Source organism: Labeo rohita, chromosome 1 (genome assembly GCF_022985175.1).
Source record: "Labeo rohita strain BAU-BD-2019 chromosome 1, IGBB_LRoh.1.0, whole genome shotgun sequence".
Classification (NCBI taxonomy): Eukaryota; Metazoa; Chordata; class Actinopteri; order Cypriniformes; family Cyprinidae; genus Labeo; species Labeo rohita.
In genome coordinates, this window is record NC_066869.1 from 5,712,799 (window position 1) to 5,730,767 (window position 17,969).

The 17,969-nt window shown below is 35.4% G+C and overlaps 2 protein-coding genes across 3 annotated transcripts; one reads left to right on the forward strand and one right to left on the reverse strand.

The window, feature by feature from the left end:
- Positions 1-2,390, reverse strand: LOC127155630 (stonustoxin subunit beta). 2 transcript variants are annotated; one of them, XM_051098101.1, is made up of 6 exons: positions 2,262-2,390; positions 1,580-1,855; positions 1,354-1,503; positions 1,173-1,254; positions 1,055-1,086; positions 1-967 (listed from the first exon to the last, which is right to left on the reverse strand). In XM_051098101.1, exons 2-6 carry the CDS (start codon positions 1,833-1,835, stop codon positions 432-434), a joined length of 1,056 nt encoding a protein of 351 aa, XP_050954058.1. In that variant the 5' UTR covers positions 1,836-1,855; positions 2,262-2,390; the 3' UTR covers positions 1-431. The 2 variants fall into 2 exon arrangements, with proteins under 2 accessions (XP_050954058.1, XP_050953976.1); XM_051098019.1 differs by having other exon boundaries at positions 1,580-1,858; positions 2,262-2,369.
- A 3,092-nt stretch (positions 2,391-5,482) lies between these two features.
- On the forward strand, positions 5,483-16,149 carry LOC127161846 (GTPase IMAP family member 8-like). Its single transcript, XM_051104629.1, has 3 exons — positions 5,483-5,540; positions 6,025-7,065; positions 15,371-16,149. The coding sequence occupies exons 1-3, from the start codon at positions 5,537-5,539 to the stop codon at positions 16,147-16,149; spliced, it is 1,824 nt and encodes a 607-aa protein (XP_050960586.1). The 5' UTR covers positions 5,483-5,536.
- The last annotated feature ends 1,820 nt before the right edge of the window (positions 16,150-17,969 follow it).

The window sequence follows — 17,969 nt, forward strand, 5'->3', positions numbered from 1 at the left end:
TTTTTTTTTTTTTGCATTTATGCAATATACTCATATAGTCAAACCTGAGACAGTAGACCAGATATTCCACTGCATTCCTGGACACGCATTTTGCATAGCTGTAATTCATAGGCGGGGATTATACAAATTCCAAACGAGAGTGCATGTGCGCCCTATTTACAAATTATTGGAATTCATTAACATACACGTTTAACTATCAAATCGGACATTTACGAAGTGTTTCTGAATCCAGAGGAGTGTTTTCAGGAAGGTCTGTTTTATAAGCAAATTACTCAGAATTTACTCATATATTTTACGCCAGTTTAACGAATGAGGTCCAATGTGAGTAATTGAACGAATAATCATTTTCGGGTGAATCTTTAACAAAGGACCAAATGATGTTGAAAGTTTAACAAATGATCATGTTCTGTCATCCTACTGTGTGAAGGACATCAGATCTCACACAGAGTGACAGAACAGCCTGACTGAAGCAGAAATCCAGCATAGAGGGGTTCAGTGAATGTGGTGTTGAATGTGTGTAAGTGTGTGAGTGTGTGTGTGTCAGAGACACTGTAGAAGGACAGAGAGCCGGACGACACGTCCACATACACTCCTACTCTAGTAGATGATGAAGAGGCTGGTATATTAATCATATGATTATTGTGATAGACAAGATAGCTGTAACGAGAGCACTTCAGCACCCAAGAGCGTGTGTTACGACTGAATAAGAAGTCATTATCAGCTCCTTTATATCTCGTTCCTTTATATGTCACTGCTATTTCGACCCACATCCTTGTGCTCCATTCAACCTCCCAGTAATGGCGTCCGGTCAGACTCTCTCGACACAGAACCTGCGGCTGCCAGTCGAATCTCTCCGGATGATCCGGATACGGCTGCTTCTCGCTCACGTGCGTCGCCTTCCGGTTCCTCTCAGACAGAAAGAGGTTCGGATGGGCCGTGTTAGGATCCAGTGTGAGACAGCAGGCATCTGAACACGAACATAGAGAGCGTTTTTAGCACAGAAGTATTTTGGCCAAACACTGAAAATGTGTAAGTGTGTATATATTAGACCTACACTGAGTAATCTCCAAACCTCGGCTGTTTGTTCTGTAGAAGAACAAGCACATGCAACTTCGTCAGCAAATGCTACCTTATTGTAAAATGTTACTGAAAATGTAAATGTACGTTCCTACCTCTGACTTTTCAGTCCAGCAGAGGGAAACTTCACAATTGGATCTACTTTCTTCTGAGTTCTGCAGTAATATTGCTGTAGACCTTTATTGAAATGCAAGAGTCACATGTATTTAACCATAATAGTGTAAAATATGTGCTGTTGAATGCAGTGTTTTCATGCTGACTGTGTTATAATCATACCGACAGCACCGGAGCTTGAGCTGAAGTTTAGAGTCACTGGATTTGAGATGTTGTTTCTAGTGAGTACAGGAGCATTTACAGGTATACCCGACAGAAAATTCAGATCAACGGTGTGAGCATCTCTGGTCATTTGGTCAACTGCATTTCCCACTGAAATAGAGACAAAGAGATGTATTCAGAGAATTTTGAACCTTACATTTAGCATTTGTTGCTTCTCCTTCATTACCGTCTATGTATTCGTTCTCTAACTGTTCAGCTAGATGGTTCTCATTCATCTTCCTCAAGATTTCCAACATGACCTTCACAGCTTGTTCTGGTGTAAATCGTGCCACCATTATGTCCACCATACCAGTTGCATTTGCATTCTCAATAGCAGCAGCTGAAACTGATTTATTATTCTTTAAGTGCCATTTAAACCTGTTCAGTTTTTCTGTTTCCAGTTCATCCATAAACCTCAGAAGAAGCTCTTTGATGGCTGCCATCTTCTGTCACTGATGTTTCTCTGCTGGAAAAGAATAAATATATGCCATTATTATATGCTAGATTGATGTACAAAATCTTAGTACATTAAATTCAAATGTGAATACAGAGATTTGTGTTCTGTACACTACAACATGTGATGCAAATTACACAATGTTCAGGCTTAAAATATTTTGAACCGTACAGTATTAAAAGGAAACAAACATTTTCCTACAAACAATCATGTAATCAAAACTGCTCTTAGCAAATCTACATAAAATTGTTTTAATCTATGAATTGTGAACAAGCTGTTTTATGGTTTTACCAAATCCTTGCTGTAACTTGCTACTGATAAATTTGTACTGGTCAGTTAGCAATGGCTAGATAGTAATCATCACTACATACTGCAGCAATTAAGTTCCTGTATCTTTAATCCTAAAATTTCATACCTTGTTTAAAGCAGTGACAATCCTTAAAAACTGGATGAAGATTTACTGGAAACTTCTCTTGGATTTACAGTCGCAGCTCAGTCTCATTTTTGCTAAAATGCAGCCTGGTCTGATTGAAACAGTGACATTGAAAACCTGTCGGTCTGGTTTTCCTGCTTCTGCTGAAAGAAAACATTCCCTTCTCATTCCACAGACCATGTTCACAAACAAAAGACTTTCTGCCACTGATTGTGCGGCCCCTACATACTGCACCTTCTCCTGCAGACCTTCATGTCCCAGAGAATATACTCATATTGTGGTGCAGGCCTTGGTCTGCTCTCCTCTGAACTACTTCAGCTGATACAACCGCCATCAAACCTCTGCATATACTCAAGAAGTAAAACTCGCCATCGTGAGCATCCGGATAATGACATGTTGCCTTATCTCAGTCGTGGCGTTGAGAATGGAAGAGAGTGCTGATCCTTCACGCCCCCACCTACAATCCCTGCCAACCATATGCCCCATATGTAGCTTATATACTTGTTTGTCCTCACTAGTAGTAAAACTTGTCAAACAATGACAGCTTTCACACTGCTGCTGTATTTAGGACTAAACAATGCCAATCGAAAATCACCTGTAGGGTATAGACCCGGTACAGTTGGTACAGGGGTACATTTGAAACACCTTAAATAACTTGCGTGAGCAGCTAGTCTGATCCGAAATGAACTACTTTTAACTAAACAAATAAGCAAATACAGAATGGAAATAAAAAATGCAGAATATTCAGTTTAAAGGTATTTTACATTTACAATGAATTAGTTAGGCAGCTTTACAGCATTACGGATGTGTGTCTCAACTGTACTCGGGTGCTGTTGCAACTACCCGACATTACAGTTGGAGCAAAAAAGCTTCTTGTGCTTATGAGCTAATTGTGGCAAATATGACCTACTTATGGATGTTAATAATTATTAATATTTTAGTAGACAAGTAAAGGAAATGTCACTTCTTTCAGTGCCTAGTTTTGGTGTGGTAACAGAAAAAGCAAAAAGTGTACCAACTGTACCCGGTCGACCCTAACCATAGTGACAGCGACGTCAAATCGAGGCACGAAATCATCCGAGTGGAGGGGGAGCACTTGATTTGCACACAAACATAAATTGGATGTTAAACCTTCACATGACACGCAGCTCATATCTGCAGCTCTGTAGGTCACCTTTACCACACAAGACGCGCAAGCACTGTAGTCCGCATGGGCGTTGCTAGGCCATTTTTAGGGGGGCTATAGCCCATTATAGCCCCCTAAACTGTACACAAATTCGTGATCACCTCAGTCCCCTTTAAATTTCATATGAAAAGGTGGCAGATTTCAGCTCCTCCCCGTCTTTCAACGCTCTCTTCAATCCACAAACCACGGAATCGCAGAGTGAGAAACAGGGAACAAGATGTGTTTATCAGTAGATTGTTACGATATCTGCATCTGTGCAGTTTTTTTGTGTCATAAATACAGTTTACAAAATATCATGGGGGAGCAATCGTTTTCACTGCGTTCACCCCTCGTCTCACCACAGCGGTTTGGTCTGTGGATACATAATTCTCAGAATCTTTGCTTTTACTGGATGTATTGCTAAGTGATGTTAAATTTGCAACCTGCATGTGTTGGTGTAATGAAAATTATTGAACATCTTTACTGTTTTCATGCCTTTTAGGACTTTGTGAATGCTGAAAGAGACCTGACTAATACAGTCATTGGAATTTGCATCATCATGATTTGTATTTACTTCAAGAAATTTTGCCAGCTTTACTTGATTTTTTTTTTTTTTTTTTTTTTCTTTCAAACAGCTACATTGTTACTTGTACAAATTACTCAATATAGTTGCGTGGAACCACTTGACAGTCTTTTTTTTAAGTAAGTCCAACAAATCATTTTTTTGAGTGATGCAGTGAAAATGAAGCCCACATGAATGCATACTTTATAAAACAATCATGTTGGCATTTTCATTTGAAAATTAAATTTTCAATATAATACACATTACAGTGCATGTTGCAAAGAAGTTTGCATACTTGAGCTAAAGAAAGAGGGTTGTACTAGAAATGCAAACAGTAAAATTGTGTTTGTACTACAGTAAACAGGTGTGTATGTGTCTGTGTGAAATCAGAAAGACTAGTATTTGGCTTATTCAGTACTTAAATGTTATACCTATCTGTGCAATAAAGTGGAATACTGCAATACGTTTAGTAAACCACCCCTAGTAGTCAAACATTTTTTTTTATTTTTTTTTTATTTATATATTTATTATTATAAACAAAAATAAATATATAAATATTATGCATTGGGGGCTTAGCCCCCCTAAAATGAAAATCCTAGAATCGCCCCTGGTAGTCCGGTTCACACAGCACAACAAAAATGAGGTTGTGAGTCACAAAAAAGTATGGATGATAGTTATAGAACGCTGTTGGTAAATAACCATACATTTTTTGAATGTAAAATACAGGTTTGAACTGGATTTTGCTACTATGTGAACACTGGTCAAACTCTTTACACAGAACCTTAAGCTATCGATCAAGCTATTAGAAGTTAACAATATTTTTGAATCGTTTTACATGGATTTTTTTTTATTTTTTATTTTTTTTTATATATAGTAAAACTTGTCTTAGCTAACCTTTTTCCCCCTCTGAGTTTTTATTATTATTATTATTATTATTTTAATCTGCAGTTCTCATACTTTATATTTCTAGTATTTCTAGTAATAGTTCAAAGCTGCTTTGTTTGTAATTACTGGATATTGTTTTAATTTTGTAATGTTCAGCTATACCACCATAATGTTTATGCAAATGCAAGCCATGTGTCAGAAATCACATGTGAGACAATGTGTGCAAGTAACCCAGACCTTCAAGATTTGCTCTAGTACACGTTTATAGCGCCCTCAAGTGGCATTTGCAATTTGCCAAGCTTTTTTAACAATATCAACCTGTACAAAAATGAAAATGAATATCAATGTAATTAAACTGTTATAACATGTTATAGTTTATTTGTTTCAGTAGTCATACAGGTGTATATACAGCAGCAGTATTGTCTATTATATGTGTTTAAAAAGTGTGAGGAGTAAAACGTGAGCATATAATAAGTAAATCAATAGAGAAACTAAAAGCTCCCAGGAAGACTTTAGTCATGTGATCATGGTTTGAATGAAAGGAGTTGACTGATACAGGCAGGAGCTGCAGCACTTTGACTCTGTGCGGTTCAGAGAGAAGACGGCAGAGAAACCTGAGTGACGAAAACAACGACTTCAACAAATATGGGTTTGTGAAAAAAAAATCTTCTATAAAAATCATATAACATTTAATAATTGATTAATGAATGTAAATAGATGAATACAAATACATTTAAAATGGGTTTTTATTATTATTATTATTATTATTATTATTGTAGTCATAGTGATCAGGTTTGATCCTTTGAATTGATCCCTATGTTGTATTTGGTGTTTTTAGTAAATATCAAGCAATTTTTGTTGAATGTTTTTCTTATTTTCTTGCAGTTTTTCACTTCAGTATCAACAATAATTATATCTTCCAATATAAATGTTCATATATCTTGACTAAACCTGATATGACAAAATAAGAGAGTCAAACATTCTAGAGACTTGAAACAAACCATGTTCAACAGCATTTCATGCCATTAGTTTTGTTAGCACCTACTTTGAATTTTCGCTTTGAAATGAATCAGAAATGTTCTGAACACATATTTGTGTGAACACGTTAAGACTTACATTTATATTTTTTGTAGCGTGTGAGCTGAGGATTGTTCTTCTGGGTAAAACTGGATCGGGAAAAAGTGCAACAGGAAACACCATCCTGGGCAAAAAGGCTTTTGAAGTTGTTGATTTTATAAAATCGACCAATAAATTGTGTGAGAAACAGGACGGAACAGTGGGTGAAAAGACAGTCTCTATAATTGACACTCCAGGACTGTTTAACACAGCTATGAAAAAACATCAACTGAAGAGTGAAATAGAAAAGTGTGTGGAGATGTCCTCTCCTGGTCCTCATGTGTTTCTGCTGGTGATCAAACTCGGTGTGAGATTCACAAAAGAGGAGAGAGACACGGTGAAATGGATTCAGGAGCCCTTTGGAAAAGAAGCTTTGCACCGTACCATCGTTCTGTTCACTCACGCTGATTTGCTGAAAGGAAAACCGCTGGACGAGTACATCAATAAAAGCATCTATTTAATGGAAATTGTTAAAAGCTGTGGTGGCAGATATCACTCATTCAACAATGAGGACAGAGACCATCAAGATCAGGTCACAGAACTGCTGAAGAAGATCAACTCAATGATAAACGAAAGTGAAATGAATCATTACACCCTTGAGATGTTCAAATCAAACCAGAAAAGGAAAAAGGTAAAGACTGCATGTACAGTTGCAGTGCTAGGAATTGGACTTCTAGGAACAGTGAAAATAGCAGGCAAGATAGCAACAGCATTTACAGGCACAGCAGCAGGAGAAGCTGTGGAAAAAGCTGCAGTAGCTGCAGGAGAAGCTGCAGTAACGGCCGTAGAGGCAGCACAATCACTGACAGAAAAAGCAGCTGAGACTGCAGCAGAAGTAGTGCGGTCAGTGGCAGAAAAAGTAGTCGAGACCGCAGGAGAATCAGCACCGTCAGCTGCAGAAAAAGCAGCCGAGACTGCAGAAGCAGTTGTTCAGACAGTTGCTGAAAAAGCAGCTGAGACTGCTGGGGAATCAGTGCAATCAGTTGTAGAAAAAGCCGCTGAAACCACAGGAGAAGCAGTGCAGACAGTTGCAACAGGATCAGGAGTCGCAGCACAAGGTGCATTTGCAGTTCTGGCAGCAGTGGCAGCGGCAGCAGCAGCGAGATATGCAGCAAGTGCAGGGAAAGTGGCCTCATCAGGAAGAGTATCTGCAATAACTGCATTAGCCGCAGTAGCAGCTGGAGGAGCAGCTGCTGCATTAACATCAGCACTAAAACCATGAAAGGGTAGTTTATCAGGTCACACTGCAACTAAACTAACGGCAACAGACACTTTGTTGAAAACTGCATGATAAAGCAGTTCATATGTTTCTTAGTACAGTGTGTAATGAACAATTTAGTGCTTGTTTGAATAAAAGCTTACTATGTATTTAGTTTTTGCTCTTTTTGAATGTTGATGCGCAGATCACATTTTAATCTTTTTTTTTCATTTGTTTTTTGATTTTGTGAACCTGATTAAAAACATGCTATACCCATGGTCTCCATTTTTTGAATTCATACAGTATGACTATTTAGTAGGAAACAAATATACAGCATTTTTTTTTTTTTTTTTTAACAAAACTGCACCCTATTACTTTTCTCTTATCTACTATTCCATTTCCATTTTTCTAGTTTTTTTTTTTTTTTTTGTCAAGCAATAAATATGCATTTACCTACTTTTAGCTAAAACTGGATATGTTTCTGGTTATAAGTCTGGTTTAACTTTCTGCCTAACACACACACAAATAATTATTATTATTACCTTGTATTTTCTTATGTGATACTCTTAAAAATGAACATACGTTTTTTTTCATCTCTTTATATAATATGCATTGAAAGAAAGTGTAAAATTCCCACATCCTGTTTCTCAAGCAAAATTGCATACAGAATGAGGACAAAGATATCTCTGTGACCAATCCATGAATACAGTACAAAAGTACACACACACACAAACTCTTCCCTGTTTCTTGTTTCAGTCTAGATTTATGTGGTTTCTAATCATTCACCAAACATCAGTACCACTAATTATATGCATAATGTCTCAAGTTAAAGCAATTGGTAATGCTAAATTTGTGAATATAACTTCATCCATAATCTTGTTGGCCTTTAAAAGAAAACATACAATACTCTTAATACTCAAAACATGCAATGCTCTTTAGGATGCAAATTGTATCTACTCATCTCATCATAGAACGAGTGGTTTGGAAGATGAATGAAAATGTAAATTCAAAATAAAAATAAGAGTGTAAAAATACTGATTTCAAGTGTTACGTGAAAAAATGATACAATTATGAAACGTTTGCCAGTGAATTAATGAAATTAACAGTTGGACGAGTAATTTTCTTACATTAAATAAAGACAAAAGGGATGTCTTTGCATTTTGCAATAAAGCTGACAACAATTTATAAATAAATATTAATTGCACACACAAGCAGACTAGATGCAGTTGCAGTGCAGCTGGTTTACAAATACAGAAAAGCATTTTGCTAGTTTGCTTACAGTGCTGCCTGCCTGCTGTTCTGAGCAGTTAATGTATACTTCAATGTATACCTGCTTTACTGCATTTTGTGACCTCAAAATAATATTTCATTATTCTTTTCTGAGCTAAGTCACAGTTTCCTTAACTTTTTGAGTTTTTTTTTTTGTTTTGTTTTGTTTTTGTTTGTTTTTGTTTAATTTTATAACATAAAAAGAACCTTCCCAGCACGCTTCTTGCAGATTATTTTGACTCTAGTCAATGCACTCACAATACCCACAAAACATTCTGCTTTTGTAAAACAAAGCAAGCAAACAGGATGCTCTATTAATGATCACCTTAGGCTTATGATGCTTTTGGGAAACACAGGGAACACACAGCACGAAAACATAACAAGAGACCACTCAAGACCATACAACAACACTACTCAGTATTACAACATGATGTAATAAAGGGGAAAAAGTAAAGTAAAACTACACAATCAAAACGAAGGTAAAGTAAAAATTGAAGTTTGGACTAATAAATACCTAAAGTATAAAGTCCAAGTAATACAAGACTGGAAACAAGACAAGAAAAGATAAGCAAGATCACTGAAGATCAAAACAAAAAAGCAAAAGAAATAAATCAAGGGCTAAACATCACAGAAAAAAATCCAGTGTTAAATGAACTCTCCTGGGAGTTTATTTGGCTCCACACTCAAGAGTGTTAAAAGTAACACTGAAGAGTGTCAAATTAACACTGAAGCAGAGTGAAATTTAATGAGATAATTAGTGATTAATTAAGTGATGATTGATCATTATTGAAGACACCTGATGTTAACAATCAGAATCACCAAAGGAGAAAATAACAAGTTCTATGTCATCATTATAGTGGTCAGTGTTTGCATTAGTAGGGCTCTGGACACTTACATTTTTAGCATTAGATTTTTGTTTGACTGTCAAAAACAGCCAAGCAAGCCAAGAACACAAGTCATCAGTTAGTAATGATTATGTTTTAACACAATCATTGTTTGAATAATAAACATCAGCCTTGTGATTCCACAACAACAGATTCTTGTTTATATATTTCAGAAGGAATCTGATCGTACAAGCTGTTGTGATGATTAAAAAAAAAAAAAAAAAAAAAAAAAAAACAACATATGAAACAACATATTCAGATAAACAGATTAACTCTAAACATCACAAAACAAGCTACTAAAAAGTCACATAAAAACAGCAAAAACAAAAGAAAATAGTAAGAATTAAATTAAAAAGACAATTCAGCTCATAATTTATTTATGCCGCAATGCATGATGTAACTTCTAACCAGCCCTGAACTGGGCCAGAACAAGTTTTAATAGTGCTACCCAATCTCAGCCCTCATTAAACTACATAGAGACTAGTCTTTAACCAGAAACCTCGAAACTGAGCCATGTCTAAAGGTGTAACTGTGTGTTTTACTGCCTATTGATGGATCCGTGGCTGAGTTGTTGTTTTGGCTTTTTTAGGCTCAGTTTTGGGGTTTCTGGTTAAAGACTAGACTCTATGTAGTTTAATGGAGGCTGAGATTGGGACCCATATAGCAAGAGAGCAGGTGAAAACCATTGAATGTTAAAAATAGTTGATTTATCAATGTTAATGCCATTAAATCAATTAATGTTGATTTTTTTTTTTTTATTTTTTTTTTTTTTCATTTCAACAAACCACCATTACTGTGATCAGTGATTGGTTTAGTTGGGTTCTTGATTCTTTTACTGTGCCACAATAGTGTTTCAATGTAAACAGTTATGCTATTAAAAAGAAATGTTTTAAAATTAAGTTGAAGTAGATTACTTTTTGTGATGGGTGTCAAGCTGCAATGAAGTTAAACAATGAACAAACAATACTAAATAATATTGATGAGCTTTCATTGCTGATGTAAATGTTCTATATATACATATATATGACAATACACAGAAAGATTTAGACATCAACACTCATCATACAAACCTCAACAATTAATTAATTTTTTTAGTGTTTCAAACAATGTGTTTTCACACAGTGTTACAAAACACAAATGGCTCATGTGTGGCTCATGTCTGTAGTCCAGATCTGGGCCACCCAAGGGTCGTAATTCTTTGCTGCATTTGGGCCGAGTGTAACTGCTTGCTTGGTCCAGAGCTGGGCCAGATGCAAGTTGCTATGTGGGAATGTGTTAAGACGCAAGACAACGCAACATTAATCAAAGAAAACACAGGGAAGAGACCTGATACTTTCTTTCTTTTAAATCTGCACCTCCCTCTTTCACTTTACTTTTTTTTCACTCATAACTTGTTCATGTAAACATTTTTTGCGGTTTCTGATGTGTGGGAAATAAATCTTTCATTATTTTATAAAAATGCTTTTAATTACACTGTCAGTCAAATGTTCTCAACAGGCACATTCCTGTTTCGAGTCATTTTAGGTACACTGTAAAAAACAACCTATAGAATCTACTCAGTAAAACTGAGGTAACAATTTGCAGTTAGTCTGTTTGGGTAGATTCCATCCTATATATTTGAGTAAAAAATACCTAAATTTAACAGCTATGACAACCTTAAAAAAAAAAAAGTGTGCAAATTGTTACCTTATTGCTACCTGTGCTAATGGCAGTTTTTTTTCTTTTTCTATTTTGCATTCTTAAGTTTGTAAATTTTATAACAGCAACTTAGCTGATTCATGCCTAATTAACATGCATATCAGTTGTGTTTTTATATGTGGAATTAGCATGCTGTGCTCTCAGAAATAACTTAAACCTGTACCTTATGACGTCTAGTGTGATTATTGACGGATGTTGTTCATACCACTGTATGAAGTCTTATAAACTAACACATTTTTAAAGGGCAGACAAGGTAATGCTGTTTTAATGCATTATATTGTTTTTAGTATTTGAAACAAAGACCTTCACAAGTCTGTTTTCTGGTCCTGTCTACCTTAACTTGCAAATTAACATTTCACAGAAACTATACTAAACTTTTATTGGCCTTAAGCCAGTTAAACACAGTCAGGCACTCTAACAAACTCCAGCTTCATAATTAATGTCCCCAGGACATTACTGTTCTTGCATACTTTTAGAGCTTAAGTTTGCCATAGTTTCTTTTTCTTCCTTTTTGCTCATGATATGCATGTGAGATATATTTCAGATCTTTCGACTCTCTGTACACAGTAACATCACCAATGTTAAATTAACACCCCTCAGTGTTTATGAGTCCATGTTTAGAGTGTTAAAGTTAATTAGATAACATAATTAAAATCATCATTTAGACACATGGACATTAGGAATCAGAACAATGGTGACAATCAAATGAAAAGTGGGAGCCACCATTGTACAAAACTTATCCACGACTCCCAGCATGCATTGCGGCATGAATAAATAATGCAGCTAAACTGTTGTACTATTTTATTTTATTCTTACTATTTGGTATTTTTGTTGTTTTATTGTGACTTCATCTGCTTGTGACGTTGAGAGGTGATCTGTTCATCTGAATAGTTTATTATAGTTTATAGTTTAGTTGATTGTCAAAGTTGTTGAGTTTCATATGCTGATTCTTGATGTCTATGTGTGTCTAAATAATGCTGTTGTTAAAAAAGAATTCTGAGCACACTGTTGTGAAAGTGTGGAGATTATTGCTGCATTCAGGCCATCTTATAATTCCGAGATGAAAACATGAGGGATTCTACCTGAATTATGTGTTTCTATGGCAACACTATCAACGCCAAAGCTCTCACGTGCTCCTGAACTCATAATTACAATGTGTAAACTCGGAATGTTATTATTATTATTATTTTTAAGATTTTTTTTTGGCATTTTGCCTTTATTACGGACATTATAGATCAGAAGGACAGGAAGTGAAGCGGGAGAGAAATGGGGGGGTGGGATCGGGAAAGGTCCTCGAGTCGGGATTCGAACGTGGGACGCCCGGCACACAACAGCCCTGTATGTTGCGCTGCCCAGAAGGCTATCGGCGCCAACAACTCAGAATGTTTTGAGAGTTACGACTTGGACCAGTTACAGATGTACCATGTGACTGCTGCTAGGCTCATTTTGGCACTACTTAGGCGCTACCTCTGAGTCTGACAACATGGAAAGCTATGAGTAAAATGTCACGTTGTAATCTCAGAATTACGGTAATTACGACATGGCGTGAAGGCAGCATATCTCTATACTGCTGGATCTCATGCTGTAGTTTCACAGGCTTAGTATAACCAACCAACAAACAAATAAATAATAATAACAGTAATAATAATAATCTCACATCATCCATAAAACCGGAGTTTTAAACTCAGATAAGTATTTGAAATAGTATTTGATCAAACACACATTGCAGCAAACAGCAACAAACGAATGTTAAAAAGTCAAGTTTCAGGAGCTCAACTAAAGCAAGCACGAATCACATACTGAAATGAAACATCTGACAGAAATATAGTCAGTCTAGTTAGTAATGTGTAAAGCTGGTGATGTTGTTTGTGGAGTTGTTTAATCATACTCTGCTGAGACCTTGAGAGATTTAATATCTTCTTCTTTTACTTCAGTTTTTTTCATCTAAGGCTGTGGCTGGAAGTCAATTGTAGTTCTTGTGTTTCTCTTTTCTTCAGTCAATTTACTTGTTAACAGCAGCTGTTCATCACTAATGCTCAATCCTTTTTTTTTTTTTTTTTTTTTTTACATGACAACAGTGCTTTGGCGGACTGAAAAAGCAAACTTTTGAAAACAAAAAAGTGCAAGTTTTTGAAAATGCTAACATTATTGTTTCTATGTAATCTATGAAAATGGACTTGTCTTATCTGCTGCATTATTTTTGCAAATTTGCTGACCTTATCTTATCTGTTGACATTATGTAAAAGCTGTAAAGATGTGATTAGAGGTGGAGTGTAATGATAAGGTTTTCAGTCTAGTGCATGTAAATTTTAAAGCAAAATCAGTGTTTTAAAGTTGCATGAGTAGTCCAGACTTTGTTTGAGCTGATGACTTATTTGACAATTACATGACATAGTACCTTTCCTTTCAGTGTGCTCCTCTGGAAACACATTAACCTGCCCAATCACAAACTTTGTTTTTCCTGAACAGTCAGACTCAGGCTGTCCAAAATGTGAAGATACTTTCACTTTGCCTCATTAGCACAGACTGTATCTGCTGTGTGACTTTAGTACAAACAAATGTAATTAATTTGCTTTGTCCACAGAACCAACACTGGAGGAGCATATCAGGTACAACAATAAAAAAATAATATCTGTAAATAAAAACATTAATATCCACTGTGTAAATTTCTGCCAAGCCGGTGCTTTAATCAGTAATAGTTCTTCTCATTCCATTCAGGTGCTTTGCAGGTATAGAGACTGACACAAAGGCAGGATCGAGAAATGCCAGGTAAACCTTCCATGAAATAGTTTTTATACTGTTTATATTTTTGACTGACTTTTTTGAACCGATGAAAACACTGTAATACAGTACATGTGAAAAACAACATGAGTCTGATGTGACTCACCTTTTACATGATATGTAATGAAATGCTTCCAGCATTATATCAGCCTCCAAAAGCAGTGGTCAAAAATACCAAATTTAAAAGAATATAGGCTGATGTTAATAGAAAATGTGTTTTTGCTGTTGTTTCATAATGGATAAACTGTGTATTGACACTGATATTTACCTGTAACACAATCTTATAATTTAATGCTGTGACATACAGTGGCATGAGAACGTTTGGGAACCCCTTGCAGAATCTGTGAAAAAAGACATCATACAAAATGCATGTTATTTTTTATTTAATACTGTCATGAGAAAGATATTTTACATAACAGATATTTACATATAGTCCATAAGACAAAAATAGCTGAAATTATTAAATTAACCTCTTCAAAACCTTGGTGCATGGTTACCTGGACTATCTACAAATGCTTTTTTTTTTTTTTTTTTTTTTTTTTTTTTTGTGATAGTTGTTCATGAGTTCCTTGTTTGTTCTAAACAGTTAAACAGAGCACTGTTCTTCAGAAAAATCCTTCAGCTCCTGCACATTCTTCAGTTTTCCTGCATCTTTCGCATATATGTTGCTGAAATATTATTTTTTTCCATTTAGTACTTGCATGTTTCCTGGAAGACAAATTGTATACAATTTACATTGATCTTTAAATTCCAAAAAGTTTTTACCCCCCGGCTCTTAATGCATTGTTTTTCATTCTGGAGCATCAGTGAATGTTTAAACCTTTTTTAATAGTTGTGTTTGAGTCCCTCAGTTGTCCTCAGTGTGAAAAGATGGATCTCAAAATCATACAGTCACTGCTAGAAAGGGTTCAAATATACAAAAGATGCAGGAAAACTGAAGAATCTGCAAGAGATGGAGGATTTTCCTGAAGAACAGTGCTCAATTTAACTGTTCAGAACAAACAAGGGGCTCATGAACAACCGTCACTAAACATAACAAACAAACTATTTTTTTTTCTTCAGTATTACAATATTAAGAACCAATAATATGAAACTTATGAAAGGGGTTATTTTAATAATTTCAGCCATTTTTGTTTTGGTCTTGTGGACTATATTTAAACATCTTTTATGTAAAATATCAGTCCTAAATAAAAAAACAACATGCATACATTTTGTATGTATCTTATTTCGTTAAAATTATTCACATTTTCACAGATTCTGCAAGGGGTTCCCAAATGTTTGCATGTCACTGTATATAGAACATTTAATTGATGATATTGGAACCCTTAAAATCACTTCTGGAATCACTTGTGGAACCAATGTTCGTAATTATTATAGATAATATGCCCAATTTTATAAGAATTAAACCAAAGGGAATATTAAAAATGGACAGAGGGGGGGAAATATTGATGGACATGCAATAAATATGATTTTGGTTCCAACCAAAATATGATGAAATATGATGGTTCCAACCAAAATTCTTTTACATTGTAGCAGATCTAAGGCTTGTGTTGGTGGGTAAATCTGGATCAGGAAAAAGCGCATCAGGAAACACCATCCTAAACAAAAATGCGTTTACAGTGAGGAGCTCTCTAGAGTCAGTTACAACAAGATGTGAGAAACAAGAAACAGTTGTGAGTGGAAAAACTATATCCGTTACTGACTGTCCTGGTCTGTTTGACACGTTGGTCAGTAATAAAGTAATACAGATTTTCATAGAGGAGTGTATGTTCCTGTCTGCTCCTGGTCCTCATGTGTTCCTGCTGGTTTTGACATTGGGAGTGAAATTCACAGAGGAGGAGAAAAATGCAGTGAAATGGATTCGAAAGAACTTCGGAGAAGATGCTGTGAAGTACACCATCATTCTGTTCACTCACGCTGATGCACTGAAGGGCATTCCTCTAGAAGAATATATCAGCAAAAGCAATGAGCTGAAGCAGCTAATTCAGTCATGCTGTGGCAGATATCACTCGTTCAACAACGACAACAGGAACAATCGAGAGCAGGCGACAGAACTGCTGAAAAAGATAGAAAACATGGTCCATTTTAATGGAAGGAAGCACTACACCGTGGCCATGTATAAAGCAGCCCAAGAGAAAATTAAAGGGGATCAGAAGCTGAAAGATCATGGGAAGAGAGCACTGACAGCAGCAGCTTTAGCAGCAGTAATAAGTGGAACAGGAATAGTGGCTATGGGGGGCAGAGGAGCCACAGCAGCCGCAACAGCAGCTATTGTTGCAGTGGGAGCAGCAGTAACAGCAGTGTTATTTTAATGAGTAGAAACTTTCCATTATTCAGTACTCTAGAACAGTTCTGTGAGGCCCATAGCTTTTGGGGTGGAATTGTATTATGGATTTTTTTTTTTTTCTTTTTTTTTTTTTCATCAACAAAGATGCATTAAATCATATTTCAAATAAATGCTGTCATTTTGAATCCTGAAAAATAAAATGTATCACAGTTTCCGTAAAAAAAAAAAATATTGGGCAGCACAACAGTTTTCAACACTGATACTAATCAGAAATGTTTCTTGAGCAGCAAATCAGCCTGAAGGATCATATGACACTGAAGACTGGAGTAATGATGATGAAAATTCAGCTTTTAAATTGTAATAATATTTCACAACATTACTGTTTACACTGTGTTTTTGATCAAATAAATGCTGAGCAGAAAAGACTTCTTTCAAAAACATTACAATTCTTACCAACCCCAAACAATAATCTTTTAAAAGTTTTTTTTTTGTTTATTTTCCATGTCATGTACACATTTATTTTATTGTAATTATCTTTTCCTCAGTTTGCATTTGTTTTATTTTTAAGTGTTTTTGTGACTTTTAAAAAAAAAGAATAATTATGTAAAGCACCTTGAAGCACCACTGTGAAACAGCCTGTATTAATAAACTTGCCTTGACTATAAGAGGAGAAAACTGAGCCTCGTCTTGTCTATTCATTTGCCATTTATTTCGAAAGAGAAAGAGAGAGCACTGCTAATGCTGAGATTATTAATCAGTAAAACAATAATAGGATGATCTGTGGAAAATGGCATCATCATTTTTATGTTATAAGCAAGTGTAGCAAAGTTGTGTTTATTTGTTATATTAAATATCATTAGGTTTTAAGATGGGCACACGTCATTTTTACTTACTATATATATATTTATCAGAGGTCACGTTAACCGAGAATTCTCCGTCACTGACGTAATTTTTTTATCAGTGATAGAAAAATCTCAAGGGTGTCCGTCATTTTGACAGATTACACTGAGGGTGATCTAATTGTAGCTGTAATTCACACCCCCATCCAGTAGCTGGCTAGTTTGCTCCAGTGTGGCAGCAGAGCACTAGATACAGAACAAAAACTAAACTATCACGAATGTTTTCCCAATTTTATAAGAATTTAACCAAAGGAAAGGTTAAAAAAGGACAGAGGAGGGAAAATATTGATGGACATGCAATAAATATGATTTGTTCCAACCAAAATTCTTTTACGTTGTAGCAGATCTGAGGCTTGTGTTGGTGGGTAAATCTGGATCAGGAAAAAGCGCATCAGGAAACAAAGACATCAGTGTACATTTTGTACATGTACTTATTATGTTAATGAAATGACCTTTTTTGTTTTTTCTTTAAAACATTTTATTCCATTTTATTTTATTAAAAAAAAAAAAAAAAAAAAAAACTTTAAAGAAATACATAAAACATTGGCTAAGGAAAATAAAACAACAACAGTCAGTGTATTACTAACTCTCACAGCTATGACAAATAGTTTTTTGGCGGGGTTTGGCTCCCCATATTCTCAGCTACGATATTTACAGGTTTCGTTGTACAATGATGTTAAAGATTTGAGTCTAAAGCACTGTCAGTTAATAATAATCATGCGTTATAGTGATTTCATCCCATGTAGCTCTTTTTTCATTATTTAAACCGATGGTGTTGCAAATCATCCATGTTTTAAAACTTCACAGTCTCCCTGATTTATGTTTGCTTCGCAGAACAAGTTTTTAAGTTTAGTTTTTAATTTGTTTAATGCTGTGGTGATAGATTAAATGTTTAACCAAAGTTCCAGAATGAAAATGACAGTGAAAGAAACTCAAACTTTCAACA